Source organism: Macrosteles quadrilineatus, unplaced genomic scaffold (assembly GCF_028750875.1).
Source record: "Macrosteles quadrilineatus isolate MER2022 unplaced genomic scaffold, UCM_ALF_1.0 Scaffold_1__1_contigs__length_201487025, whole genome shotgun sequence".
Classification (NCBI taxonomy): domain Eukaryota; kingdom Metazoa; phylum Arthropoda; class Insecta; order Hemiptera; family Cicadellidae; genus Macrosteles; species Macrosteles quadrilineatus.
Window position 1 is genome coordinate 187,356,794 of NW_026542594.1, and position 25,756 is coordinate 187,382,549.

Genomic DNA, 25,756 nt, shown 5'->3' on the forward strand with positions numbered 1-25,756 from the left:
AATCAATGGTTAAGTGTTACCACAACCACGGTCCAAAACGGGAATGGGGTGATGGTACAACATAATTTAAAATTACGTTTATTTAGGTTAATTTATACCCTAGTATACCGAAGGGAAGTATTACAACGTATTACTTATATTTATATTTTTATACCGATATGAGAGCATGAAACTATAGATAAAACATACTCCCTTGCTTAAGCTGGGTTTTCCTAGACGCGGAGTCGGCCAGCGGAGAGCGGACAACGGAGAGCGGACTCAGCTTGTCTTAGGTAATTTAATGTTACTGTTTTCCTAGCAGCGGAGCGGAATGCCATGTTAATTTCAATTCCGCTCTCCGTTGTCCGCTCTCCGCTGGCCGACTCCGCGTCTAGGAAAACCCAGCTTTAGTCTATGCTATAATAATTCTCTATGAGTACACTAACCAATCAGCTGTCTACAGTTGGCTGTGTTTTGGTTTTTTTTTCAATTTGTCATCAACCAACATTGAACAACAACAAAACTGCTGTGCTGTGTATGTGTGATTCCTAATTGTTTATGGACGTGTTATGTACAAATTAATTAATTAGTACCCATTCCAAAAAAGTGATACTTATAACAAGTTTCTTATCCGAAATATTTTTACTTTATGATTTTTTTCATATGGTTTGTGATGTAGTGAAAATCCCCTGACACATTTAATGAGTGTTAACCTCTAAAAGTATTAGAAATTTTCCTTCATCAGCATAATTATTGTGATATGTTAATTCATTCGTTTGATAATGGAATACCATACCTTTTTACGTCAAGAGTACCAACAAATACCAGTTGTCACTAGAGCATATACAACGGCATGCGTAATCACAACCTTAGCAGTCGTAAGTATAGGCTTTAACTTACCTAATTTGTAGGGCCTAAGTTAGTAAATTTAGATCGAATGTGTAGGCCTAAGTCTCATTTAAGTAAATGGATCTGATAAATAGTAACTATCATAGTTATTATTTATGTTAATATTAAGTCTAGACGAAGTTAACTTAGACTCATAACTTATCCATCCTACACAAGATAAGTTAAGGACTTTATAAATATAATTTCCAATGAGTGATTCTACTTGGCTCATTTTGGCTGAGTGATTCTACTTGGCTCATTTTGGCCTACTTGTATGCCTACGGTATTCTTACTGATTTGTGTTCATATCATCTCTAAAATTCAGGGCTTTTAATACGATAACCCTCCGAGTGTCACGCGTCATAAAAACGACGCACAACACACTTTGTGTAGGGTCACGCGTCGCTTTTAAGACGCACAAACATCGTTTACGGCGAAGGCTCTATGACTGACTGAATCGGATTGAACTGGATCGAGTTAGGTATCGTTCTTTCCGTAATATTCTAAGCTTTCTGCAGAGGTCTGTCTCTAAGCGCTATTCATTTTAGTTCCGAAAATATTGTAGCAGACAGCTGACGTGCGTGTATTTGTAAACAGCTAGGTTCCCCCGGACCGATGACTGATGTGTTTTATTACGTTTATCATTGTTTTAGTGTTAAAAATCAAAAGTAGTGATATACGTGGTGCATTATAAGAAGATTTAAGTGGTTTTGAAGTGCTGGTTGATGATCCTGAAGAAGTAGGTAGTGATATTGATGTAAATTATCAGCCAGATTCCTAGCTATGGTTAGGCTATGCATTCTTAGCTAAACGCTATGTACTGAAATCCGTTTTTCGCTCATAACTTATTTATTTGATAACTTACCTCGCTATATGATTATATATTTGTAATCCTCATTAAATTTAGAACAAAGTGGCTATTTTCAAATATTTATAGGCCTATAATTTATACAATTTCATTGAGCGCGAACTTATTTTTTTTTTGAAAATTTTCGAAATTATATTTTTTTTTACCTAAAAATATTTTTTTGAAAAAATGTTCCTTATGTTTTATATATAATATTGAAGCCCATGATTTTCCAAACAAAATGGTATATAGAACATTAGAATTAACATTGTTTTAAGCTTCTCAGATCCGTTTTAATAAAACCTTGCAAAGGGGCCAAAAATAGGTGGACATTAAGGCCTAAACTATGGACACTCGGAGGGTTAAAGGCCTCTAAGCCTAAACTAAAGGTTTCGTTGATTCTGTTTCTGGAAGTTCAAACTGGCCTTTCTAGGTAAAAGTTAAGAGCCCCCTGGTCAGCATTCACTCCTCAGATAACACAATTTGACACATGGCCAAATACAAGTTTAAGGTTATTTTGTTGTTCAAAACAGTAAAAGAAAATGTGCTCTTTTATGATTTTTCAAAATATTGGACAGAAGTCCATTGCTTAAAACAATCGTATTAGGCTAATTGGCTGCACTTTAGTAAGTATCCGTAGGCCTACTACACTCATTTGAATGAAACATATGGATATTTAGATTATTCGATGTATCGATTAGGTCTATTTCATTCGGTTTGTTAGGTTAGTCATTGACTATTGGATACAGAAGAAGACATCCCATCTATATGGATCAGCTGTCGCCAATTTTTTACTAAAAAAGAATGTAGTTGTGTGAGCCAGTCACAGATTGCGCTAGTATCTAAAACTGTATTTTGTGCCTTATTTTTCGTTACTGACCTAGTTGCTGGGTCACAACAGTTGCTATATAGCTCATAATAAGTCATTCCATCAGTTTGGCTTAGTAAAAACCTTCATGTCATCGGCAGAAATCAGTAATTTAGGCTGGCTCACATAAACTAAGACAAATTTGATTAAAAACCTGGCTACAACTTTAACATGGGGGTGGAATGTCTAGTTGGTGTATAGTCAATGGTTTAACCTAAAGATAAAGTACTCTATGGAGTGATAAGACCATGCTGCTAGAAGCGAAAGTCATCACATCCCGACTTCGGAGGTTAGGTTTGATAAAGACGAAGGGTATTTATTACGACGAACGTGACCATGGGAACCTAGGCTATATAGATTTATATATCACTAGGAACTAGATTTTTAGCTGAAAATAATGGTGCAAAAATTTTTTCACGCTCTCAAATATTAACGGAGTTACGGCTGTTTTAAGTTTTATTTACCCGTAGTAGGGCCTACTTTGTTTTTTTGACCTATCCTATTTATAAGCGTATGAAATGTTCTCTCCAGATACTTGATATATTACGTTAATTGTAAGTAGCCTAATTAAAGTAGAAGCTTCACTTTTTACCAGGAAATAACAGTGCAAAAATGTCTCCGAGGCCACGAATATTAACTAAGGTAACTTAAGATAATTTGTTGTTTTGATTTCCTTTATCTACCTTCTATTCTAGTCTGCTACTGCTTGCCGCATTACGGAATTACAGAACGGACTAACTGTTACTTCTTGTACAACTATACTGAACCTGAAATGAAAATACGAAATTGAAGAGAAGAGAATAAAAATAAGTCAATCAAGTCATTTAAATTAAATTAAACTACCTGGTCATGTATAGTAATCCACGTAGGCCTATTGTAGAGATCAGTTAAATCACAGAAAGCATACTACTATAACCCAGAATGCTAACCGCATGGTAAAAGGCGTTAAGTACTCGAAGAGAGCTTTGCCTGTCAATTCGTAGGCAGCTATGCTGGTGCATTGCATGCTGGTGGCGCTGCCTACTAATTGACAGGCAAAGCTCTCTCCGAGTACTTAACGCTTTTTACCATGCGGTTAGCATTCTGGGTTATATTAGTATGTTTTCTGTGGTTAAATGACCTAGGGTCAGTTAATAACAATGTATAGCCCTAGGGTATTGTTCAAATCTAATGTAGTAAGTCATAGTTACCACATTAACAGTGAAACAAGTAGCCTAGAACCGATTTATACAAGTTGTATTACATGACAAGGTAAATTTGTACAATTAAGTTACATTAGTCTATAATTGTAATTGTATTAATTAATCTATGACTACCCTAATTTTTACCCTAATTTTAAATTATTTTTTATTTTTTAGCAAGTCTGTATGCCTACATTAAGCCTTTTTTACACAACCCGTTCCCGACTGCCCTTTCCTGTTCCTGGTCCCGACCGCCCTTTCCTGTTCCACCCGGTCGACAGAGCGTTGTGTTTACACAACCCGTTCTCTGCGCCCGTTCTGAGCTCAGCTTTCCTTCGTTGGAGAACGTCATTAGTAGAATTATAAAAGTTGTTTTTTGGAAGTTTTTTCAAGTGTAAATATAAAGCTTGAGAAGTGTCCCACAACAGATTGTAAGATTTGTACACTTTTATTTCCTTCTGTGGATTCCGTCATCTCAAAACCACAAAAAAAACTTGAAAGACAACTCAGACACTCATATCAAGGTTGTACTGAGAGAATTGCCTGGTGTAGAGCTTCGGAATTCACATCCGTTCCCAGCGGAAGTGAGCTATCCCCACCCTTCCTCCCTAAATCCGATGGAAATCCTTCCCGACCTCCCTACCTGATGGCCAGCCAAATCGTGACCAGGAGCACGTGTTTACACGATATGATTTCAAGGCCGACATTGATCGGGCCCGATTTAAGGTCCCAAAATCGGGTCGTGTAAACAGGGCTTTATTCCTCTGGGAACAATGGTGTAGCCTAGTCTCATAGCTACATTTCAGTGTTCTGTTCACCCATTGAAAAACTAACTAAAGTTTAATTTAATCATGTTTCAACGATTAGCCTTTAATCTTGAACCTTTAATGTATGTTTCAGCAATTGGACCTGGTTTCTCCTTTTCAGCTTTATTTCAACCCGATTCTAATATTAAAACAATGGCAGGTGAGTACTAAAGTTTGATTAACATTCACGTTGCTGGTTAAGCTGTTTTAACAGGTATGTTTATACTTTAATCGTTTTAAGAGGGGTGGGAGGGGGTGAAAACAACCTGAAAGTCATGGGGTTGTATTTTTTTTTGTCCTAGGACGCTAGGCACGAGCCTGGGATTGTTTTTCACATTACTTAAGGCTAGACCTAGGGGTTGCGGCATTATCACTTAGATCAAATCCATTGGTGACTTGGCGGGGATCCCGGGACCTCAGGGACTGAAGTCCCGCTCTAACCACTACACCAGCTCCCCATGGGGTTGTATTAAGAATAAACTTAAATTTAATTTATCGATATAAAGGGTGTCTGGTCATAAGGGTTAGGTAAGAGTAGGCCTATTTGTCAAACTAAATGATAATAGTGTTTAAATTATGCCTATGTTATCGGGGTCTATGGTAGCAGGGAGATAATCATCCTAATCTTCTTCGATCACAGCAAAATCGTAACAGATTGCCTACAGTATCAGGAGTAGCCGAGTTGCAGGAATATCATAATTGTACATCTTTGCAGATGATTCTGTGATTACAACCATTAAAAAGCTGTTTTGTGTTTGTCATCGCAGTTACTTAAATTAACTATATTAGTAGATGTACCTTTGTTGAGCTCTTTTATGTAAGAAGTTTATGTTTCCCTATTTGGCGTGGGTCTTCTTATGAATTTATCTTCTTGTCACTAAAACTATAGTCTATATATACAAGATTGTACACATACGCTGTCACTAGTACCGCAGTCGGGTCAATCGGACAACATGTTAGACACTCGGTGGAGTCACAGCAAAAGGTCTTTCTTCCTCCGTTTCATTTCTTGGACTGGGGTGTTAGGCATTTGGGCTGATTTAACAGTTGAGAGTAGTTTGGACTTTCCTGGTTTAAAGTGGGTGCTTTGATCTATGTTGTGTTGCCGGTTAGTTGCTGTGTTTCCAGTTTTGGTTAGTTTCAGTCTCTTTTATTGATAGAGCTGGTTAGTTTTCTTTTTTGTTCCATCCATTTACTACACATTTGTATATTTGGTAGCTTTCCAATATACATAAGCTTTGTAAAGCTTTCTTGTACTTTGGCTTTTCTTCAGAATCGTGAGGGAATCAGGAAAAGTTTTTGTTTGAGCTGGATTTTGTTCTAGGTGTTTGGCTACCATTTTTGTGAAGTTATGATGACTAATTATGTTCTCTAATTGTTGATAAATTGTCTGTTGATTGTTGGTGTAGCCTATGTATTGGTTGTTAAATTGTGGTTTAAAGGAAATTTACACACATCTCCCTCAGAAATTATGTAATTTGGAATGGTGTTAGGTTTTACAACTTTGTAAGCAGGTGTGCATCAGGCTTTTTAAAACCCTACTGATTTTACCTGTATAGTTGATGGATACGTATCTTGGTGGGTTGATATCTGTCTGGTTGTTATTTTTGGCAACTGTACTGGTTTTTGTTTTCTTTTCATCATGTTCATTATAGTGTAGATTATTTTATTAGGCTTGTATCCGTTTTTAATGTCTATGGATGTTATTATGTTCTTATCTTTTTGATTTGTTCATCCAAGCTGTAATTTCTCTGCCTGTGATCAACCCGATTGCTATACTATTTTATGTACCTACGTACATATTTAAAAAAAATATAGACTATAGTGTTAGTGATAAGAAGTGTGTGACTATAGTGTTAGTGATGCATAAGAAGGCAAAATGCACAGGGTGACACACAAATGTTACCTACAAGAACTCAGGCAACAATAACATAGGTAAACCCAATATAATAAATACTGTCCTCAGCTAAATTTTCTGACGGCTTTTTAGTGGCTGGTATATCAACTAAGCCTAGAAACAAAGTAACGCCTGATTTGGCTAGAGTCTCTTTACTACATTGTCCGTTTGTGGTTCCGCCTGTACCTGACCCAAGACCCGGACCCCTTAAATCAATAAAATATGAAAATAATTTCAATTTCAAATTAGAGTGGGGAAGGGATCCAGCTAAAGTAACATATTTATTGGGAACCTATAATGATTCTATAGCACTAAAAACCTAGACTTTTATCAGAATATAACTGTGTGACCATTTTCTGCACTCATAAAAATTTGCTAATCAATCGTAGCTAATTTTGTGTATGAACATTTTTGCTTGCTCCATCAAACAGTGAGTAAATAAACTTGATTGTAAAAGAAAATATGAGAAGAGGCAAAAAGGTCCATTAAATTAGTTAGTTAATGTACACTTCAAAATACACATATTTCCAAAGGCATTTAAAAATGCAACCGAGCATCGCAGACAGGTCAGTTATTAACTTGGCTAAGTCCAACATAGCCCTGATGACTATAGTGTAATATCTTCACCCTTGCTAAACTATGTAATAAAATGTTCTAACCTAAGCAACCCTAACTTTTGTAATATCTCAAAATCCTGTTAGATGACAGTAGAAAAGCCATTTGAGGAAGAAAGCGAGTTTGTAAATTTACAAGTCCTTTGCTGTTAGTTTATCAAGGTAAGGTAAAGTTTAGGTTATAATGAACTGAGTTGCCTATTGATTTATGTTACCTCCAGTCTGTTTTTTTTTTTCAAGGTAAAAAAAAATTAAATAATACAAGCTCATTATTTATGTGATTGACTACTTAAAGCTGGATTTTCCTAGGCGCGGAAAACCGCGTGTGTTCCTAGGCGTGTTCCGCTCCGCTTCTAGGAAAACAGTTACATTAAATTACCTAAGACAAAAGGAGTCCGCTCTCCGCGTTCCTCTCTCCGCTCTCCACTTCCGCGCCTAGGAAAACCCGGCTTTAAGAACTTTTCAGGTAAAAATCTTGTTTCTAGTGACAAAAATCATTATAGGTTTGTTCTTATAAATGATTCTCAAACCCTCACTTACTTGTACTCAGAACTGGACCAAACGGCTGTTCAACGTTGTTGCCACAACAACATCCAAGCTTGAAATTATTTTGGCTCACAGTATTGTTGTGCGTCCTAACCCTGATAAATGGTTGGATCCTAGCATATTTTAAGTTCAAGCTTTTTAGTGTGCCCTCATGCATGCTTGTTTCTTAGATATTTGCCTTCACATAGTTTAATTGGTCATTATTATCTTAATTTCATTATTTTAGCTGCAGTAAAACATCAATAATTGTCAAAAAACCATTATTATTGTCCAAGTTATCTATGCAACAAAAACATCGGTTACTTACCATTGATGTTGAGAACATCAGTTGTCAATGCTCATTTGCTCAAGTCATACCAGGTGCAGTAGAATAATCAAGTGAGCTGTTATGTCGCTGGGCTGCGACAATTCTAGTTACACTCGCTAGATTTGTTGCTTGTGTGAACCGGGCCTACTAAGACTATGTTAGGTACTATTATAACATAGGACTTTGTCCAAACCTATTCGTAAAAGTATCTTTCCCTCTGCTTTTATTATATAGACTTATATTGTGTGGCTTTTAATGTCTGTTTCTATTTTAAAACTATGTTCAGTAGTACCAAATTTAACTGACTAAAATATTACCTGCTTGTTCAATTGTATTGAAAAGCTCAATAGCAATTACTTAATCCCATGTTTGTGTTTGTTTTCTGCCTCATTAACAGTTGTTCATTTAGATATTACCAACTGCAAGAAAATTTTACAAAAACATAGATCAGTTTATATAATCAACTCTAAATAATCATTCTCAGAGACACTTCTATATACTTACAAAGTGTATAGTGTTCTATAAACTATTGGAGTCAGTAAGATAACGCCACCTCTGGGGAGGGAAATCAGTAACAACTAGAAACCAATCCAGCAACTTGTAGCAACCTATAAGTTTAGAATCAGCCATGGCATTGGCTTGGTTTGTCACAATTTGTTCCACCTAGCTACCCTAGGCAGGGTTTATTAACTTGGTTCAAGAAAGGTTTACCTTATAACCAGTAGATGCAAGGTTTTATTCACTACACCCATTGTCTCCCCGGTTTGAAACTTTGGTTTGTCTTTATATGTTTGCAAACCCAATTCAGATTCTTTTTAAATTGTAATTGTTCTATCTAAAATACATCAGACTTAAGCCTACAGCACCACTGCTCCCACAATGATTGATTACATTATCTTTGAGTTGACTCTTTCAAGTAATTGGAAATTATGACTGTTATTCGTTTTGAAATAACGCCTGTAATACTTTGCAATTGCTCAAGCAACAGGTGCCCTAGTTGTCCTTAATAGTAGAACTGATAATGCATATGTTTGTATGAGTTGCTGGCAGTGCTGGTTTAACATTTTCACTACCGGTACTGACATGTTAAAAAATTCCTTCACCACAGACCAGCGTCAACTATGGTTGACGTAAGGATTTTTCGTGGACTATTGTTGACACCAACATCCGGCTTGTTACAAATTTAAGGTTTATTTGGTTGTTAGTTGTAGGTCTGATGGAATAGCCCTTATATATGCTGTTCCAGTGTTTACCATGTGGGTGATTTTTTCCATAAAACTAGCAGCATTTTTTTAGACATAAACTTCTATGGGCATTGATGTTTTAGTTGACCCAGTCCTCTTCAAGTGAGATGTGTGTGTTTGTTTATTATAACATTTATTGTGTTTTATATCATGGACAAAAATTGACATACTAATGGAAACCCATCAATAATACATACAACAAAGTAAGTGATTAACCAGAAAGCAAAACTACTGTTATTAAATAAAATACATGATTGCAAGTTTATTTGAAATTTAATGTAAATAAATTAGATTCTAATTGATCAGAAAAATTAATAGAAAAGATTGGTCTATGGGTATGTTTAGTTCAATAGGCTTGGTAAAAAAAAAAAAAAATCTGGCCCGCAGGTTAGGGCAGTAATTTAAAGTCTGGAGTCACTATTTTATAGTTGACTGAGATTTAATTAAGACTCCCACAGTTGACTCCTAGATATCCTGCGCTTCTTCGGGAAAGGCGGATGTGTATACATAGTATAAAAGTATTATTATTTGATCAATAATAATCATTTCTCAATTTGGTGGTTTGCATACATAAAGCATTAGTTTGGACGATTGAGCTATCTCTAATTTATATAATATAATGTTTTCTTGCTCCTCTTCTCAGTCTTGAAGACCAGGGCGGGGTGGTTTAGGTGTTGAATTTTCGTTACACATATAAAGTGCAAACCTGTTGAGTTGTAGTTGACTACTTAAAATTGATTAAATACTTAAAAGTCCATGGAGCCTTAACTCATAAAACAATTTCCCCTCAATAAATTACAAAGAGCTAAAAAATATTTTTTTTGTAACTTGTAACAGTAGTACCTAATGTAACTATTTCCTTTTTTAGGTTTGGAGGCTTGTAACGACATTTTTGTTCTTCGGGACAATCGGGTTCAATTTCATCTTCAACATGATCTTCACGTACCGCTACTGCAGAATGTTGGAGGAAGGATCTTTCAGAGGAAAGACAGCTGATTTTGTTCTCATGTTTTTATTTGGAGGTGTATGCATGATTGTATCCTTTTAATTGGCATTCATTACTATAACAAAGCTAGGGGTGGTACAAGCCTGCCCCCCTTTAACAAATAAAAGTCAGAGCATCTAGAAAAACAAAACTTTTGAATTACCAATAATAGAGCTTTAAACATTTTACTCGACAGTGAGCCATAGATTATTAAAGTAGAGTTTTTATTTTGTAGAGACAATTTTATAATTTGAAACTAAAACATGTTTTCAATATAATCTTAAAATGATCATATGTTCAAATACTGCTTGAACTTAACAAAGTAGTTCTTTTCAACTGCGTTTGACACAATCTACAAATTTATTTTAATTTATATTTTTGTTGAGCAATTAGTAGGTTTTGATAACTTAGTCAAACTATATCCCATTCCTTAACTTGTCAACAGATTTTTGCATTTTTCATCAACTTGTTGTTTCTCGGCCAAGCATTTACGATAATGCTTGTCTACATTTGGTCAAGAAGGAATCCATTCACAAGAATGAGCTTCTTCGGGATCCTTAATTTCAATGTGAGTTTTAACAGTTTTATAACATTATATTCTGTAGTTTAAATTGTATTAATAGAACTTGAATTGTAACACTGAGGGCTCCTGAGTTGGTGTTGTGTCTCAAAACGGGCATTTTCACCTTTGCTGCGTCCAATCCTTCATTACTGCTGCACTAACGGAGTCCAATAGCAACAAATAGTTTTAGAATTAATTTCCTACTACTGTACGTCAAATAGCAATATTTTAGAAATAATTCAAAATTACGAATACATCTGCGCGATATTTTGTTTTAAAATTTTCATAAAAAATTTCATACAAATGTTATTTAAGTTTACATAATAATATCAAAGAACATTTTTTTCTTATTGAATGTGAACTCTAACAGCAGTAATAACGACCAGCCGCATCGGTGAACAATAACCTTGGCTTAGGAGACGGACCCAACAGTGGTTTACCATAGGCTATCTACATCTATAATCCAAAGGGCAAATAAAAATCCTATTGGATTTTAATCCACATGTTAGGAGCAGCTCTAACCCCACAAATGTGCATATGTTATCATTCTTGTATAGCGAATGAGAGGTTATCACTGAAGTAGTTCATACTTGTTGGTAGCACTAAATCTTAATATTAACTTTTAGATTTACTGTTAGGTCTTTCTATTGCGTGGTATATTCTTTTTTAGAATAACTTTTACTAGAATTGTGTTTGTTAAACAGCTATAAAGGGTGAATCAGACCACGTACTTTAGACTCACTGATCAGGTCCACTTCTAGAATAGCTAGGGATCTGAAATTTTTTATGGAGGTCCGTCTCGGTCCCAAACCACCCAGTAAATCCAAAGTTACACTTTCAAATCACAACCCTCCCAAAAATTTTCCCTTAAATACCCCTTTTTTGAGAAAAACATGTTGTTTTTTTAACGGTCATAGCAAAGATTTGAAAGAATTTTTATCTACTAGACACTCTTAAGTGTTTTTCAAAAATCACATTTAATCTTAAAAAAACACCCTACTTCTAAAATTTGTTGGATTATTGAATTTTAAAATTACTTTTCATACTTTTAATGATCCCAAAGGAAAAAAGTGATATTTTAAAATGGTCCACTAAAAAAATAGAATTTTAAATAAAAAAAAGATTGTTTTTGGGCCAAAACTGCCGTGCATAGGTCCTGTTGCCATGTTCCCCAAAAAGAAATTAAGAATCCATTATGAAATTTGTACCATTACTACTATACAACAAGGACTTCTAGAGTAAAATTTAAAAATTTTTTTTCACAACCTGTTAATTAACATTCCCAGAGAGAACGTAATTCTGTCAAATAACACCTCTTATCTTTTCAGCATGATTGAAGTACTATAGTAGTTAGCAGACTTAACATATTAATTTTTACTGTTTTTGAGAGGTGAGATTTTAACACTAGCCGATATATATAATTTCCTCAGTCTTTTGAGTGTACCAGTCAATGTTCCATTGAAACCATTGAGGATGGTCAGGTCACGTGGAGTTATTAACCTTGTGGAATAGGTAAAAACCCTAGTTTTATGACATACTATACTCCGCGCCAAAGCCGGTGGCGGCTGAGCATTATGGCGGTCAACTTAATATTATTTCTGGAACACCAATATTTTATTTTGAATGTAAATGCGACGTTTTTATTTTTGACATTTTTAGCTTACAGCGTTGGATTGCGGACGTACATTCAGCACTGTAAAGCAAGTATGTTTAGAGAGAAGATACAAAGAATAAATAAGTCTATTTAAATTGTATGTACTGACACATACAATTCTAAAAAGACAATTTTAAATGCCATTTTGGAAACAATAGAATCAATATGTTAAATATGTTATGTTTCATGTATTCAATAACTGGAGAGTGCCCATTAAGTTAACTTTCATGATAAAAAATGTCAGCTATACTTCAGCTGATCCACCCTGTGTACAGTATACAAACACAAAGTAACAAGTTTACAATATTTTATTGTATAAGGATTTGTTGAAAACTCTTAAATCATCAGTATAAATGACCATGTAACTGAGGTTTTTTGCTAAGTAGGCCTAATATGTGTAGTAATTCAGCATGTATTGTGCAACTCCAGCTGTGATGTATGTATGTCCAGGCTCCGTACCTACCCTGGGTGCTGCTGGGATTCTCAGTTCTGCTGGGCAACCCTATCTGGGTGGACCTTATGGGGATGATTGTCGGACATTGCTACTACTTCTTAGAGGATGTCTTTCCACACCAAAACGGAGGATTTAGAATTCTCAAGACTCCTCAGATCTTGTGAGTAGCACTTATTTTCAAAGTCACTGATAGATGCATGTTAAAATTTATGTATTTTAGACCAAGACAATTTTTGGGCTAAATTTACTCAGTGTAGGGTATTGGGGCTATCGGTGGGGTATTGAAGCTATAGGTGGGACAGTGTAGGACTGGGGCTATAGGTGGGACTGTGTATGATTCTGGGGATATAGGTGGGACAGTATTGGGGCTATAGGTGGGACAGTGAAGGGTACTGGGGCTATAGGTGGGACAGTGTAGAGTATTGGGGCTAGGTGGGACAGTGTAGGGTATTGCGGCTATAAGTGGGACAGTGTAGAGTATTGGGGCAAATAGGACAGTGTAGGGTATTGCGGCTATAAGTGGGACAGTGTAGAGTATTGGGGCTATAGGTGGGAGGTGGGACGGTACTGGGGCTAAAGGGGGGGGGAGCAGTGTAGGGTACTAGGGCTATAGGTGGGAAAGGATATTGGGGTGGTACAGGGGTAGTGTAGGGTATTGGGGCATTTTGGGGTATTGGGGTGGGACAGTTTATGGTACTTATAATCTAAATAAATTGATAAACGGGTACAGCTGTGCTACTGGGGGGTCAGCATTACAGGGTCTTCAGGTCGGGAAGCATTGTAGAATAGGGTAGAGCAGGTATTTAGTGTGCATCTGATACAGCAGGTGGGACAATCTAGCTAGCAAGAAAGGGTAGGGTGCAGTTAGGGCCTGTAGTGTAGGATACAGGGCAGGGTAGCTACGGCTAGGCTAGCAGGGCAGGGTAGGGTAACGCTAGGGCCAGGAGGGAAGGGTAGGACCTTGTGGTAGGGCTGTGGACCTTGTGCCAGCTAGGGCTAGCAGGACAGGGTAGGACAGCTAGGGCCAGTAGGGCAGGGTAGGGTACAGCTAGGCTAGCAGGACAAGGTAGGGTACAGCTGGGGCCTGTAGGGCTAGCAGGACAGGGTAGGATACAGCTAGGCTAGCAGGGCAGGGTAGGGTGCAGCTGGGGATAGCAGGGCAAGGGAGGTACATCTAGGGCCAGTAGAGCAGGGTAGGGTACAGCTAGGGCTAGCAGGGCAGGGTAGGTACAGCTAGGGCTGGCAGGGCAGGGTAGGTACAGCTAGGGCCAGTAGGGCAGGGTAAGGTACAGCTAGGACTGGCAGGGCAGGGTAGGTACAGCTAGGGCTAGCAGGGCAGGGTAGGTACAGCTAGGGCCAGTAGGGCAGGGTAGGGTACAGCTAGGGCTAGCAGGGCAGGGTAGGTACAGCTAGGGCCGGTAGAGAAGGGTAGGGTACAGCTAGGGCCGGCAGGGCAGGGTAGGTACAGCTAGGGCCAGTAGGGCAGGGTAGGTACAGCTAGGGCCAGTAGGGCAGGGTAGGGTACAGCTAGGGCTAGCAGGGCAGGGTAGGTACAGCTAGGGCCAGTAGGGTACAGCTAGGACTGGCAGGGCAGGGTAGGTACAGCTAGGGCTAGTAGGGCAGGGTAGGGTACAGCTAGGGCCAGCAGGGCAGGGTACGGTACAGCTAGGGCCGGTAGAGCAGGGTAGGGTACAGCTAGGGCTGGCAGGGCAGGGTAGGTACAGCTAGGGCCGGTAGAGCAGGGTAGGGTACAGCTAGGGCTGGCAGGGCAGGGTAGGGTACAGCTAGACTAGCAGGGCAGGGTAGGGTGCAGCTAGGGCCGGTAGAGCAGGGTAGGGTACAGCTAGGGCTGGCAGGGCAGGGTAGGGTACAGCTAGGGCTGGCAGGGCAGGGTAGGGTACAGCTAGGGCCGGTAGAGCAGGGTAGGGTACAGCTAGGCTAGCAGGGCAGGGTAGGGTGCAGCTAGGGCCGGTAGAGCAGGGTAGGGTACAGCTAGGGCTGGCAGGGCAGGGTAGGTACAGCTAGGGCCAGTAGGGCAGGGTAGGGTACAGCTAGGACTGGCAGGGCAGGGTAGGTACAGCTAGGGCCAGTAGGGCAGGGTAGGGTACAGCTAGGGCCAGTAGGGCAGGGTAGGGTACAGCTAGGGCTAGCAGGGCAGAGTAGGTACAGCTAGGGACGGTAGAGCAGGGTAGGGTACAGCTAGGACTGGCAGGGCAGGGTAGGTACAGCTAGGGCCAGTAGGGCAGAGTAGGGTACAGCTAGGGCCAGTAGGGCAGGGTAGGTTCAACTAGGCTAGCAGGTCAGGGTAGGTTCAGCTAGGGACGGTAGAGCAGGGTAGGGTACAGCTAGGCTAGCAGGGCAGGGTAGGGTGCAGCTAGGGCCGGTAGAGCAGGGTAGGGTACAGCTAGGGCTGGCAGGGCAGGGTAGGTACAGCTAGGGCCAGTAGGGCTGGGTAGGGTACAGCTAGGGCCAGTAGGGCAGGGTAGGGTACAGCTAGGACTAGCAGGGACAGCTAGGGCCAGTAGGGCAGGGTAGGGTACAGCTAGGACTGGCAGGGCAGGGTAGGTACAGCTAGGGCCAGTAGGGCAGGGTAGGGTACAGCTAGGGCTAGCAGGGCAGAGTAGGTACAGCTAGGGACGGTAGAGCAGGGTAGGGTACAGCTAGGACTGGCAGGGCAGGGTAGGTACAGCTAGGGCCGGTAGAGCTGGATAGGGTACAGCTAAGGCTGGCAGGGCAGGGTAGGTACAGCTAGGGCTAGCAGGGCAGGGTAGGGTGCAGCTAGGGCTGGCAGGGCAGGGTAGGTACAGCTAGGGCCGGTAGGGTAGGGTAGGGTACAGCTAGGGCTGGCAGGGCAGGGTAGGGTACAGCTGGGGCCTGTAGGGCTAGCAGGACAGGGTAGGATACAGCTAGGCTAGCAGGGCAGGGTAGGGTGCAGCTGGGGATAGCAGGGCAAGGGAGGTACATCTAGGGCCAGTAGAGCAGGGTAGGGTACAGCTAGGGCTAGCAGGGCAGGGTAGGTACAGCTAGGGCCGGTAGGGTAGGGTAGGGTACAGCTAGGGCTGGCAGGGCAGGGTAGGTACAGCTAGGGCTAGCAGGGCAGGGTAGGTACAGCTAGGGCCAGTAGGGCAGGGTAGGGTACAGCTAGGGCTAGCAGGGCAGGGTAGGTACAGCTAGGGCCGGTAGAGAAGGGTAGGGTACAGCTAGGGCCGGCAGGGCAGGGTAGGTACAGCTAGGGCCAGTAGGGCAGGGTAGGGTACAGCTAGGGCCAGCAGGGCAGGGTACGGTACAGCTAGGGCCGGTAGAGCAGGGTAGGGTACAGCTAGGGCCAGTAGGGTACAGCTAGGACTGGCAGGGCAGGGTAGGTACAGCTAGGGCTAGTAGGGCAGGGTAGGGTACAGCTAGGGCCAGCAGGGCAGGGTACGGTACAGCTAGGGCCGGTAGAGCAGGGTAGGGTACAGCTAGGGCTGGCAGGGCAGGGTAGGTACAGCTAGGGCCGGTAGAGCAGGGTAGGGTACAGCTAGGGCTGGCAGGGCAGGGTAGGGTACAGCTAGGCTAGCAGGGCAGGGTAGGGTGCAGCTAGGGCCGGTAGAGCAGGGTAGGGTACAGCTAGGGCTGGCAGGGCAGGGTAGGGTACAGCTAGGGCTGGCAGGGCAGGGTAGGGTACAGCTAGGGCCGGTAGAGCAGGGTAGGGTACAGCTAGGCTAGCAGGGCAGGGTAGGGTGCAGCTAGGGCCGGTAGAGCAGGGTAGGGTACAGCTAGGGCTGGCAGGGCAGGGTAGGTACAGCTAGGGCCGGTATAGCAGGGTAGGGTACAGCTAGGGCTGGCAGGGCAGGGTAGGTACAGCTAGGGCCAGTAGGGCAGGGTAGGGTACAGCTAGGACTGGCAGGGCAGGGTAGGTACAGCTAGGGCCAGTAGGGCAGGGTAGGGTACAGCTAGGGCCAGTAGGGCAGGGTAGGGTACAGCTAGGGCTAGCAGGGCAGAGTAGGTACAGCTAGGGACGGTAGAGCAGGGTAGGGTACAGCTAGGACTGGCAGGGCAGGGTAGGTACAGCTAGGGCCAGTAGGGCAGGGTAGGGTACAGCTAGGGCCAGTAGGGCAGGGTAGGTTCAACTAGGCTAGCAGGTCAGGGTAGGTTCAGCTAGGGACGGTAGAGCAGGGTAGGGTACAGCTAGGCTAGCAGGGCAGGGTAGGGTGCAGCTAGGGCCGGTAGAGCAGGGTAGGGTACAGCTAGAGCTGGCAGGGCAGGGTAGGTACAGCTAGGGCCAGTAGGGCTGGGTAGGGTACAGCTAGGGCCAGTAGGGCAGGGTAGGGTACAGCTAGGACTAGCAGGGCAGAGTAGGTACAGCTAGGGCCAGTAGGGCAGGGTAGGGTACAGCTAGGACTGGCAGGGTAGGGTACAGCTAGGGCTAGCAGGGCAGAGTAGGTACAGCTAGGGACGGTAGAGCAGGGTAGGGTACAGCTAGGACTGGCAGGGCAGGGTAGGTACAGCTAGGGCCGGTAGAGCTGGGTAGGGTACAGCTAAGGCTGGCAGGGCAGGGTAGGTACAGCTAGGGCTAGCAGGGCAGGGTAGGGTGCAGCTAGGGCCGGTAGAGCAGGGTAGGGTACAGCTAGGGCTGGCAGGGCAGGGTAGGTACAGCTAGGGCCAGTAGGGCAGGGTAGGGTACAGCTAGGACTGGCAGGGCAGGGTAGGTACAGCTAGGGCTAGCAGGGCAGGGTAGGTACAGCTAGGGCCAGTAGGGCAGGGTAGGGTACAGCTAGGGCTAGCAGGGCAGGGTAGGTACAGCTAGGGCCGGTAGAGCAGGGTAGGGTACAGCTAGGGCTGGCAGGGCAGGGTAGGTACAGCTAGGGCCAGTAGGGCAGGGTAGGTACAGCTAGGGCCAGTAGGGCAGGGTAGGGTACAGCTAGGGCTAGCAGGGCAGGGTAGGTACAGCTAGGGCCAGTAGGGTACAGCTAGGACTGGCAGGGCAGGGTAGGTACAGCTAGGGCTAATAGGGCAGGGTAGGGTACAGCTAGGGCCAGCAGGGCAGGGTACGGTACAGCTAGGGCCGGTAGAGCAGGGTAGGGTACAGCTAGGGCTGGCAGGGCAGGGTAGGTACAGCTAGGGCCGGTAGAGCAGGGTAGGGTACAGCTAGGGCTGGCAGGGCAGGGTAGGGTACAGCTAGGCTAGCAGGGCAGGGTAGGGTGCAGCTAGGGCCGGTAGAGCAGGGTAGGGTACAGCTAGGGCTGGCAGGGCAGGGTAGGGTACAGCTAGGGCTGGCAGGGCAGGGTAGGGTACAGCTAGGGCCGGTAGAGCAGGGTAGGGTACCGCTAGGCTAGCAGGGCAGGGTAGGGTGCAGCTAGGGCCGGTAGAGCAGGGTAGGGTACAGCTAGGGCCGGTAGAGCAGGGTAGGGTACAGCTAGAGCTGGCAGGGCAGGGTAGGTACAGCTAGGGCCAGTAGGGCTGGGTAGGGTACAGCTAGGGCCAGTAGGGCAGGGTAGGGTACAGCTAGGACTAGCAGGGCAGAGTAGGTACAGCTAGGGCCAGTAGGGCAGGGTAGGGTACAGCTAGGACTGGCAGGGCAGGGTAGGTACAGCTAGGGCCAGTAGGGCAGGGTAGGGTACAGCTAGGGCTAGCAGGGCAGAGTAGGTACAGCTAGGGACGGTAGAGCAGGGTAGGGTACAGCTAGGACTGGCAGGGCAGGGTAGGTACAGCTAGGGCCGGTAGAGCTGGGTAGGGTACAGCTAAGGCTGGCAGGGCAGGGTAGGTACAGCTAGGGCTGGCAGGGCAGGGTAGGGTGCAGCTAGGGCCGGTAGAGCAGGGTAGGGTACAGCTAGGGCTGGCAGGGCAGGGTAGGTACAGCTAGGGCCGGTAGGGCAGGGTAGGGTACAGCTAGGACTGGCAGGGCAGGGTAGGTACAGCTAGGGCTAGCAGGGCAGGGTAGGTACAGCTAGGGCCAGTAGGGCAGGGTAGGGTACAGCTAGGGCTAGCAGGGCAGGGTAGGTACAGCTAGGGCCGGTAGAGCAGGGTAGGGTACAGCTAGGGCTGGCAGGGCAGGGTAGGTACAGCTAGGGCCAGTAGGGCAGGGTAGGTACAGCTAGGGCCAGTAGGGCAGGGTAGGGTACAGCTAGGGCTAGCAGGGCAGGGTAGGTACAGCTAGGGCCAGTAGGGTACAGCTAGGACTGGCAGGGCAGGGTACGGTACAGCTAGGGCCGGTAGAGCAGGGTAGGGTACAGCTAGGGCTGGCAGGGCAGGGTAGGTACAGCTAGGGCCGGTAGAGCAGGGTAGGGTACAGCTAGGGCTGGCAGGGCAGGGTAGGGTACAGCTAGGCTAGCAGGGCAGGGTAGGGTGCAGCTAGGGCCGGTAGAGCAGGGTAGGGTACAGCTAGGGCTGGCAGGGCAGGGTTAGGGCTGGCAGGGCAGGGTAGGGTACAGCTAGGGCCGGTAGAGCAGGGTAGGGTACCGCTAGGCTAGCAGGGCAGGGTAGGGTGCAGCTAGGGCCGGTAGAGCAGGGTAGGGTACAGCTAGGGCTGGCAGGGCAGGGTAGGTACAGCTAGGGCCGGTATAGCAGGGTAGGGTACAGCTAGGGCTGGCAGGGCAGGGTAGGTACAGCTAGGGCCAGTAGGGCAGGGTAGGGTACAGCTAGGACTGGCAGGGCAGGGTAGGTACAGCTAGGGCCAGTAGGGCAGGGTAGGGTACAGCTAGGGCCAGTAGGGCAGGGTAGGGTACAGCTAGGGCTAGCAGGGCAGAGTAGGTACAGCTAGGGACGGTAGAGCAGGGTAGGGTACAGCTAGGACTGGCAGGGCAGGGTAGGTACAGCTAGGGCCAGTAGGGCAGGGTAGGGTACAGCTAGGGCCAGTAGGGCAGGGTAGGTTCAACTAGGCTAGCAGGTCAGGGTAGGTTCAGCTAGGGACGGTAGAGCAGGGTAGGGTACAGCTAGGCTAGCAGGGCAGGGTAGGGTGCAGCTAGGGCCGGTAGAGCAGGGTAGGGTACAGCTAGAGCTGGCAGGGCAGGGTAGGTACAGCTAGGGCCAGTAGGGCTGGGTAGGGTACAGCTAGGGCCAGTAGGGCAGGGTAGGGTACAGCTAGGACTAGCAGGGCAGAGTAGGTACAGCTAGGGCCAGTAGGGCAGGGTAGGGTACAGCTAGGACTGGCAGGGCAGGGTAGGTACAGCTAGGGCCAGTAGGGCAGGGTAGGGTACAGCTAGGGCTAGCAGGGCAGAGTAGGTACAGCTAGGGACGGTAGAGCAGGGTAGGGTACAGCTAGGACTGGCAGGGCAGGGTAGGTACAGCTAGGGCCGGTAGAGCTGGGTAGGGTACAGCTAAGGCTGGCAGGGCAGGGTAGGTACAGCTAGGGCTGGCAGGGCAGGGTAGGGTGCAGCTAGGGCCGGTAGAGCAGGGTAGGGTACAGCTAGGGCTGGCAGGGCAGGGTAGGTACAGCTAGGGCCGGTAGGGCAGGGTAGGGTACAGCTAGGACTGGCAGGGCAGGGTAGGTACAGCTAGGGCTAGCAGGGCAGGGTAGGTACAGCTAGGGCCAGTAGGGCAGGGTAGGGTACAGCTAGGGCTAGCAGGGCAGGGTAGGTACAGCTAGGGCCGGTAGAGCAGGGTAGGGTACAGCTAGGGCTGGCAGGGCAGGGTAGGTACAGCTAGGGCCAGTAGGGCAGGGTAGGTACAGCTAGGGCCAGTAGGGCAGGGTAGGGTACAGCTAGGGCTAGCAGGGCAGGGTAGGTACAGCTAGGGCCAGTAGGGTACAGCTAGGACTGGCAGGGCAGGGTAGGTACAGCTAGGGCTAGTAGGGCAGGGTAGGGTACAGCTAGGGCCAGCAGGGCAGGGTACGGTACAGCTAGGGCCGGTAGAGCAGGGTAGGGTACAGCTAGGGCTGGCAGGGCAGGGTAGGTACAGCTAGGGCCGGTAGAGCAGGGTAGGGTACAGCTAGGGCTGGCAGGGCAGGGTAGGGTACAGCTAGGCTAGCAGGGCAGGGTAGGGTGCAGCTAGGGCCGGTAGAGCAGGGTAGGGTACAGCTAGGGCTGGCAGGGCAGGGTAGGGTACAGCTAGGGCTGGCAGGGCAGGGTAGGGTACAGCTAGGGCCGGTAGAGCAGGGTAGGGTACCGCTAGGCTAGCAGGGCAGGGTAGGGTGCAGCTAGGGCCGGTAGAGCAGGGTAGGGTACAGCTAGGGCTGGCAGGGCAGGGTAGGTACAGCTAGGGCCGGTATAGCAGGGTAGGGTACAGCTAGGGCTGGCAGGGCAGGGTAGGTACAGCTAGGGCCAGTAGGGCAGGGTAGGGTACAGCTAGGACTGGCAGGGCAGGGTAGGTACAGCTAGGGCCAGTAGGGCAGGGTAGGGTACAGCTAGGGCCAGTAGGGCAGGGTAGGGTACAGCTAGGGCTAGCAGGGCAGAGTAGGTACAGCTAGGGACGGTAGAGCAGGGTAGGGTACTGCTAGGACTGGCAGGGCAGGGTAGGTACAGCTAGGGCCAGTAGGGCAGGGTAGGGTACAGCTAGGGCCAGTAGGGCAGGGTAGGTTCAACTAGGCTAGCAGGTCAGGGTAGGTTCAGCTAGGGACGGTAGAGCAGGGTAGGGTACAGCTAGGCTAGCAGGGCAGGGTAGGGTGCAGCTAGGGCCGGTAGAGCAGGGTAGGGTACAGCTAGAGCTGGCAGGGCAGGGTAGGTACAGCTAGGGCCAGTAGGGCTGGGTAGGGTACAGCTAGGGCCAGTAGGGCAGGGTAGGGTACAGCTAGGACTAGCAGGGCAGAGTAGGTACAGCTAGGGCCAGTAGGGCAGGGTAGGGTACAGCTAGGACTGGCAGGGCAGGGTAGGTACAGCTAGGGCCAGTAGGGCAGGGTAGGGTACAGCTAGGGCTAGCAGGGCAGAGTAGGTACAGCTAGGGACGGTAGAGCAGGGTAGGGTACAGCTAGGACTGGCAGGGCAGGGTAGGTACAGCTAGGGCCGGTAGAGCTGGGTAGGGTACAGCTAAGGCTGGCAGGGCAGGGTAGGTACAGCTAGGGCTAGCAGGGCAGGGTAGGGTGCAGCTAGGGCCGGTAGAGCAGGGTAGGGTACAGCTAGGGCTGGCAGGGCAGGGTAGGTACAGCTAGGGCCAGTAGGGCAGGGTAGGGTACAGCTAGGACTGGCAGGGCAGGGTAGGTACAGCTAGGGCTAGCAGGGCAGGGTAGGTACAGCTAGGGCCAGTAGGGCAGGGTAGGGTACAGCTAGGGCTAGCAGGGCAGGGTAGGTACAGCTAGGGCCGGTAGAGCAGGGTAGGGTACAGCTAGGGCTGGCAGGGCAGGGTAGGTACAGCTAGGGCCAGTAGGGCAGGGTAGGTACAGCTAGGGCCAGTAGGGCAGGGTAGGTACATCTAGGGCCAGTAGGGCAGGATAGGGTACAGCTAGGACTGGCAGGGCAGGGTAGGTACAGCTAGGGCCAGTAGGGCAGGGTAGGGTACAGCGAGGGCTGGCAGGGCAGGGTAGGCACAGCTAGGGCCAGTAGGGCAGGGTAGGGTACAGCTAGGACTGGCAGGGCAGGGTAGGTACAGCTAGAGGGTAGGGTACAGCTAGGGCTGGCAGGGCAGGGTAGGTACAGCTAGAGGGTAGGGTACAGCTAGGGCTGGCAGGGCAGGGTAGGTACAGCTAGGGCCACTCAGTAGGGCAGGGTAGGTTCAACTAGGCTAGCAGGTCAGGGTAGGTTCAGCTAGGCTAGCAGGGCAGGGTAGGTACAGCTAGGGCCGTTAGAGCAGGGTAGGGTACAGCTAGGGCTGGCAGGGCAGGGTAGGTACAGCTAGGGCCGGTAGAGCAGGGTAGGGTACAACTAGGACTGGCAGGGCAGGGTAGGGTACAGCTAGGCTAGCAGGGCAGGGTAGGGTGCAGCTAGGGCCGGTAGAGCAGGGTAGGGTACAGCTAGGGCTGGCAGGGCAGGGTAGGTACAGCTAGGGCCAGTAGGGCAGGGTAGGGTACAGCTAGTTACAACTGGCCCTACCCAGTTACTGGCCCCAGCTGCACCCTGTACAGCTAGGGCTAGCAGGACAGGGTAGGATAAAGATACCCTACCCTGCTCTACCGGCCCTAGCTGCACCCTACCCTGCCCTGCTAGCCTAGCCGTACCCTACCCTGTCCTGCTAGCCCTAGCTGTACCGTACCCTGCCCTGCTAGCCCTAGCTGTACCCTACCCTGCCCTACTGGCCCTAGCTGTACCCTACCCTGCTCAAACCGGCCCTAGCTGCACCCTACCCTGCCCTGCCAGCCCTAGCTGTACCCTACCCTGCCCTACTGGCCCTAGCTGTACCTACCCTGCCCTACTGACCCCAACTGTACCTACCCTGCCCTACTGGCCCTAGCTGTACCTACCCTGCCCTGCCAGCCCTAGCTGTACCCTACCCTGCTCTACCGGTCCTAGCTGCACCCTACCCTACCCTGCCCTGCTAGCCCTAGCTGTACCGTACCCTGCCCTGCCAGCCCTAGCTGTACCTACCCTGCCCTGCCAGCCCTAGCTGTACCCTACCCTGCTCTACCGGCCCTAGCTGTACCTACCCTGCCCTGCCAGCCCTAGCTGTACCCTACCCTGCTCTACCGGCCCTAGCTGTACCTACCCTGCCCTACTGGCCCTAGCTGAACCTACCCTGACCTGCTAGCCTAGTTGAACCTACCCTGCCCTACTGGCCCTAGCTGTACCTACCCTGCCCTGCCAGCCCTAGCTGTACCCTACCCTGCCCTACTGGCCCTAGCTGTACCTACCCTGCCCTGCCAGCCCTAGCTGTACCCTACCCTGCTCTACCGTCCCTAGCTGTACCTACTCTGCCCTGCTAGCCCTAGCTGTACCCTACCCTGCCCTACTGGCCCTAGCTGTACCTACCCTGCCCTGCCAGTCCTAGCTGTACCCTACCCTGCCCTACTGGCCCTAGCTGTACCTACCCTGCCCTGCTAGCCTAGCTGAACCTACCCTGACCTGCTTGCCTAGTTGAACCTACCCTGCCCTACTGGCCCTAGCTGTACCTACCCTGCCCTGCCAGCCCTAGCTGTACCCTACCCTGCTCTACCGGCCCTAGCTGTACCTACCCTGCCCTACTGGCCCTAGCTGTACCTACCCTGCCCTGCTAGCCTAGCTGAACCTACCCTGACCTGCTTGCCTAGTTGAACCTACCCTGCCCTACTGGCCCTAGCTGTACCTACCCTGCCCTGCCAGCCCTAGCTGTACCCTACCCTGCCCTACTGGCCCTAGCTGTACCGTACCCTGCCCTGCCAGCCCTAGCTGTACCTACCCTGCCCTACCGGCCCTAGCTGTACCTACCCTGCCCTGCCAGCCCTAGCTGTACCCTACCCTGCTCTACCGGCCCTAGCTGTACCTACCCTGCCCTACTGGCCCTAGCTGTACCTACCCTGCCCTGCTAGCCTAGCTGAACCTACCCTGCCCTGCTAGCCTAGTTGAACCTACCCTGCCCTACTGGCCCTAGCTGCACCCTATCCTGCCCTACTGGCCCTAGCTGTACCGCTGTACCTACCCTGCCCTGCTAGCCCCAGCGGTACCCTACCCTACCCTACTGGCCCTAGCGGTACCCTACCCTACCCTACTGGCCCTAGCTGTACCCTACCCTGCCCTGCTGGCCCTAGCTGTACCCTTCCCTTCCCTGCTAGCCCCAGCTGTACTCTACCCTGTCCAACTGGCTCTAGCTGTACCCTACTCTTGGCCTAGATTTACCCTATGCCTCCCTACATATTGCTGTATTCTGCCCTGCCTTACTCCATGTCTATATTTAACACACCTCTAAATTTTTGATCATTTCCAGAAAGACACTGTTTGATGCGCCAGCGGATGACTCTGACTATGTGCCCATGCCAGAAGACAGACCCGGCGGCTTTGCCTGGGGCGCTGCTGATGCTCCCCCTCCACCCCCACCTCCCCAGTGATTGTGATACCAAAGTTTCTTGTTTTTTTCTATTGAGCACAACATGTATGTACCCACCCTAAGATTTAATATTGTAAAATAAAACAAAAGTTTAAAAACATTTATGTTGGTTTGTCTCACCTCATACATTACATATTTTTATTCAGAGTTAGTTTTTGAGGATGAAGGAAATTATATGATTACCGGTACACACCAAACATGGGGAAAAAACAAGTTCTATAATCAGTGCAAAAATATAAATGTATAAGTTATCATATTATACCTTTCTGAACAGGTACTGAAGGAGTCCTGCATAACATAACCTACAGCATGTTTATTGGGTTAAATAATGCTCTTGAAAGAAATTGAATAAATTTATTGATGACCGGTGACTAGCACTAGCACCGACTATCCATCTCGCGACTACTCAGTTCTGTTGTTTTAAAATTGCAAATCCGTAACAATTTACAATTCTCACACAAAACACCTAAAAGTAAAATAATCACATCCTATCACATATCAGCTATTACTGAACCTAGGTGTTCCATCTTGTTGACTACAAATTAAACAACAGCAAGTTAGTTCTTAACTAAATTAAGAATCGCTTTTTTAAAGCAAAAGGAACAATATCATTGCGAGACAGAAATAAATTACAATGAAAAATTTTAACCGCATCGGACTTGTACAACGATTTCATCTTAAACCTATTTGATTTTTCGGGGACTCGTAGAAATGAAATGATCTTACAAAAAAATAATTTACAGAAAATGAGATGAAAAAATGGAGCTATATTTACAATGAAGTGTTGTCTTGGGGCTAGCCTACTACTGTTGCTAGTAATACAGTGATGTCATCCGGCTTGCCACCTGAAAACACAAGAGTTAACTATTAGGCTAGAAAAACAGTTATACAGTAGAACTTTGATAACAAGACCCTCAAAGACAAGTCACCCTTGATAACAAGAGTCATTTGAAAATCCCCTCTAAATTGTTTTACCCCTAATCACATATTATTGGAAGCCTCGATAAGAAGTCAACCTTGATAACAAGTCATATTTTTAATACCTATGAGAATAATACCTAA

General features: G+C 47.1%; 2 protein-coding genes across 2 annotated transcripts in view; one reads left to right on the top strand and one right to left on the bottom strand.

The window, feature by feature from the left end:
* The first annotated feature begins 497 nt into the window (after window positions 1–497).
* LOC128983346 (derlin-2-like) lies at window positions 498–24,794 on the top strand. Its single transcript, XM_054402601.1, has 6 exons — window positions 498–857; window positions 4,664–4,729; window positions 10,046–10,213; window positions 10,608–10,730; window positions 12,829–12,992; window positions 24,575–24,794. The coding sequence occupies exons 1-6, from the start codon at window positions 762–764 to the stop codon at window positions 24,693–24,695; spliced, it is 738 nt and encodes a 245-aa protein (XP_054258576.1). The 5' UTR covers window positions 498–761; the 3' UTR covers window positions 24,696–24,794.
* Window positions 24,795–25,034: 240 nt separating this feature from the next.
* Window positions 25,035–25,756, bottom strand: part of LOC128983347 (protein phosphatase PTC7 homolog) — a 30,390-nt gene continuing 29,668 nt past the window's right edge. The window contains exon 6 of the mRNA XM_054402602.1: window positions 25,035–25,539. Within this exon, the coding sequence (XP_054258577.1) occupies window positions 25,490–25,539 (50 nt within the window). The 3' untranslated portion in view covers window positions 25,035–25,489. The remainder of the gene's footprint in view (window positions 25,540–25,756) is intronic.

What these genes read in the sequence shown, in the direction of transcription:
- LOC128983346 (XM_054402601.1), top strand. Translation starts at nt 762, where the DNA reads ATGGAATACCATACCTTTTTACGTCAAGAGTACCAACAAATACCAGTT. An exon ending in TCGGGATCCTTAATTTCAAT is followed by an intron (nt 10,731 to 12,828) that starts GTGAGTTTTAAC and finishes ATGTATGTCCAG; the next exon opens with GCTCCGTACCTACCCTGGGT. An exon ending in CTCAAGACTCCTCAGATCTT is followed by an intron (nt 12,993 to 24,574) that starts GTGAGTAGCACT and finishes GATCATTTCCAG; the next exon opens with AAAGACACTGTTTGATGCGC.